Here is a 3,683-nt window from a genome sequence, read left to right on the forward strand (position 1 = left end):
GAGACACTTCCCGAGGGCTCTAGGGCCTGAGCTGTGTTCGCTCCGGTTCTTGGTGAAGATAGGGTTCGTGGGAGGCGGCCCAAGGAGGGCGAACGCCTAAGACTGGAAAGGCTCGGGGGACAATGGCTCTCGGAGGACAGGCTGGGAAAGGACGTGGCTTTGAAGACGGACAGCCCTGAGGAACCGCGGGGCGCCCGGATGGAACGCGTTAGCTCCCCGAGTGCAGACAATCCCGGTGGGGGAAAGGCTAACAGTGGGCAGACAGCCCAGTGCGCGCCAACCGCGCGGGCGCCTCGGAACGGCCCGCCCACCCTGATTTCTCATTGGCGCCTCCCATCTCCTCCTCGGATTGGCTACCTCTAAGTCAAATACGCGGTGCTTGAGCACTACTTCCGGTGGTGGCGTGGTCGGCCACTGGAGAACTCAGAAGAACACGGCTGTGCGCGCCCAGAGGCTCTGGGGGCGGGAAAGGCTAAGTCGGAAGGAGGGGGCGGGACCTACACCTCAGGAAAGCCGGAGGATTGGGGCACGAAGCGGGGCTTTGATGACCCGCAAAGGGCGAGGCATGCAAGAGGTGGAGGAATTAAGTGAAACGAGGAAGGTCGTTAATCAGGACCCTGTGGGCGAGGCCTTAAGGGGCGTGGTCCTTGTCTGGGCGGGGTGTTTGGGCGCTGACTAGGCCTGGTTCTGGGTGGGCGGGGCTGCTGTGGGCGGTGCCTGCTGTGGAAATGCCGGCCCGCGCGCTTCTGCCCAGGCGCCTGGGGCATCGTACTCTAGCCTCCGCTCCTACCCTGTGGGCCTCTATCCCGTGCCCTCGCTCTGAGCTGCGCCTGGACCTGGTTCTGCCTTCTGGACAGTCCTTCCGGTGAGTGACTGCGCCTGGGAAGCCCGTCCCCTGGGACTGGCTCCTGCCGCCTCAGCACTGCCCGGCCTGGGGTACAAAGGAATTTGGGGGGTGATGGAAGAAACCCCGGGGTACAAAAGAGGAAACAAGCACGGGTGGCCAGGCTGTTCCCTTTAATATGTCTGTGCAGTGATATTGTAAGGATTTAGCGGTATAACCAATGCAGAAGACAATAGTACTTGTTTTTCTTTTTTTGAGACAGGGTCTCACTCTATTGCCCAGGTAGGAATGCAGAGGCCCATTCCAGCCTCGACCCCCGGGCGCAGCCTCCCGAGTAGCTGGGAATACAGGTGTGTGCCATGCCCGGCTAAATTTTTGTATTTTTTGTAGAGGTGAGGTTTCACCATGTTGCCCAGACTGGAAGATAGCACTTTTACTTGTATCAGTTTTGTACATGGAGCGATTGTAGGATGGGAGGGACCCCAAAGGGTGCAAGAAAGGAAATTGAGTGCCAGGGTTGTCGTGTGCCTGGGGCGTAGGTGGAGGGAGCAAAGTCCTGCACACTGGAGTGGTGTACTAGCGGATCAAGTATGGACACTGACTCAGACTGAGGAGCAGCTCCACTGCACTGTGTACCGAGGAGACAAGAGCCAGCCTGGCAGGCCCACACCAGACGAGCTGGAGGCCGTGCGCAAGTACTTCCAGCTAGATGTCACCCTGGCTCAGCTGTATCACCACTGGGGTTCCGTGGACTCCCACTTCCAAGAGGTGGCTCAGAAATTCCAAGGTGAGTACAGGACCTGGCCTGGGGTTAGGGTTCTTGGACATAAGTTACTTCTCTATGACTCAGTTTTACCACCTGTAAAACGGGGATTATATCTACTTCATAGGCTTTTATGAGGATTTAAGGAACTAATACATGTAAAGTGCTTAGAATAATGCCAGGCACATAGTAATTATTGTTATCATTATTATTATCCTGCTAATCACCATAGTGAAGTGACAAGGATTTTGAGCCCATTCGTGGTTGTGTGACCTAGGGCAAGTGATTTCATTCATTCTGTAAATATTTACAAAGCATCTGCTGTGTGACTGGGGATACACCAATGAACAAAACGGACCCAAATGCCGGTCCTCATGGAGTTTACACTGTGGTCTCTTTATCTGTGGAGTGGGATGGTAACTCAGCCCTTACAAGATGCTATGAGGAATGAGAGGTCTGGTGTTGCTTTCTCTAATGGTGCTGACTCTCATTCTCCTGGGATCCTCCTGGAGTTTTGGTACCTAGGATCTGACCTGTGGGTGGGAAGAAGCCACACCCAACAGCAGGTACCTCTCCTACCTCCTGCATTTCTGGTCTCCAGGTGTGCGACTGCTGCGACAAGACCCCATCGAATGCCTTTTCTCTTTTATCTGTTCCTCCAACAACAATATCGCCCGCATCACTGGCATGGTGGAACGGCTGTGCCAGGCTTTTGGACCTCGGCTCATCCAGCTTGATGATGTCACCTACCATGGCTTCCCCAGCCTGCAGGCCCTGGCTGGTGAGTAGGTGGGTCCCCTGCCCCCAGGCCTCCATCAGCTTTCAAGATCTGTTCATTTTTCTCCTGGTTATCATCTCAAGGCTTCCTGCCTTACCAAACACTTCCCCCATCCAGAACTGCCCTGCCTGGTCTGATCAACTCCAGTTACTCATCCTCCCTACGCATCCGTAAAATGCACCTCACTGGTCTGTGCTTTTTGCCTAGTGGGTTCAATGCCTCATCAGAAAAACATCTGTATACAATGTATAGTAGTTTGGGGTTAAGAGCATGCATTCTGGGAACAGACCCATGCCTGGTTCTGAACCCCAACTCTCACTTGGGCACATTATTTAGCATCTCTGTACTAAAGCTTCTTCATCTGTGAAATAGAATAATAATAGCACCTACCTATGCTATTATTGGAGTTGTCACGAGGGTTGAATAAAGGAATATACATACTGCACCTAGCGCAGTGTTTGGCACACAGGAAGTATATGTAAAATTCAGGTTGGTATCAGCTGGGTGCGGTGGCTCACGCCTGTAATCCCAGCGCTTTGGGAGGCCGAGGCAGGCGGATCACAAAGTCAGGAGATCAAGACCAACCTGGCTAACACGGTGAAACCCCATCTCCACTAAACATACAAAAAAATTAGCCGGTGTGGTGGTGGGCGCTTGTAGTCCCAGCTACTCAGGAGGCTGAGGCAGGAGAATGGTGTGAACCTGGGATGCGGAGCTTGCAGTGAGCCAAGGTCACGCCACTGCACTCCAGCTTGGGTGACAGAGCTAGACTCTAAAAAAAAAAAAAAAAAAAAATCAAGCTGGTATCATTGTAGTGAACAGGATAGTTTTGCATCTAAGAACACATGTGTTCGTGTGTTCTTCACAGTAGCCCTGTAAGGCAAATGTTTTACAGAGGCAAGTGTATCAGTTGGCAGATATGAGAACCAAGCTAGGACAAGTGCTTGGGAACTGCATAGCAAAGAGACAGACTGCCTCAAAACAGGAGAATGTTTTTGGTGCTTAGAAACCCATTCCTGGCCGGGTGTGGTGGCTCATGCCTGTAATCCCAACACTTTGGGTAGTCGAGGCAGGCAGATCATCTGAGGTCAGGAGTTCAAGACCAGCCCGGCCAACATGGTGAAACGCCATCTCTACTAAAAATACAAAAATTAGCTGGGCGTGATGGCAGGCACCTGTAATCCCAGCTACCCGGGGGGTGAGGCAGGAGAATTGCTTGAACCTGGGAGCAGGAGGCTCCAGTGAACCAAGATCACGCCACTGCACTCCATCCTGGTGACAGAGCGAGGTTCCATCTC

At 53.1% G+C, this 3,683-nt stretch overlaps 1 protein-coding gene across 8 annotated transcripts in view; it reads left to right on the forward strand.

The window, feature by feature from the left end:
• Positions 1–385: 385 nt before the first annotated feature.
• Positions 386–3,683, forward strand: part of OGG1 (8-oxoguanine DNA glycosylase) — a 22,250-nt gene continuing 18,952 nt past the window's right edge. For all 8 annotated transcript variants that reach the window (XR_001002920.1, XR_001002921.1, XM_011952246.1 and 5 more), the window contains exons 1-3: positions 386–865; positions 1,384–1,631; positions 2,209–2,388. Coding sequence is in view for 6 of the 8 variants with exons in the window: in XM_011952246.1 (XP_011807636.1) it covers positions 729–865; positions 1,384–1,631; positions 2,209–2,388 (565 nt within the window). In the remaining 2 variants the exon portion in view is untranslated. The remainder of the gene's footprint in view (positions 866–1,383; positions 1,632–2,208; positions 2,389–3,683) is intronic.

Source organism: Colobus angolensis, unplaced genomic scaffold, assembly GCF_000951035.1.
Source record: "Colobus angolensis palliatus isolate OR3802 unplaced genomic scaffold, Cang.pa_1.0 Scaffold34, whole genome shotgun sequence".
Classification (NCBI taxonomy): domain Eukaryota; kingdom Metazoa; phylum Chordata; class Mammalia; order Primates; family Cercopithecidae; genus Colobus; species Colobus angolensis.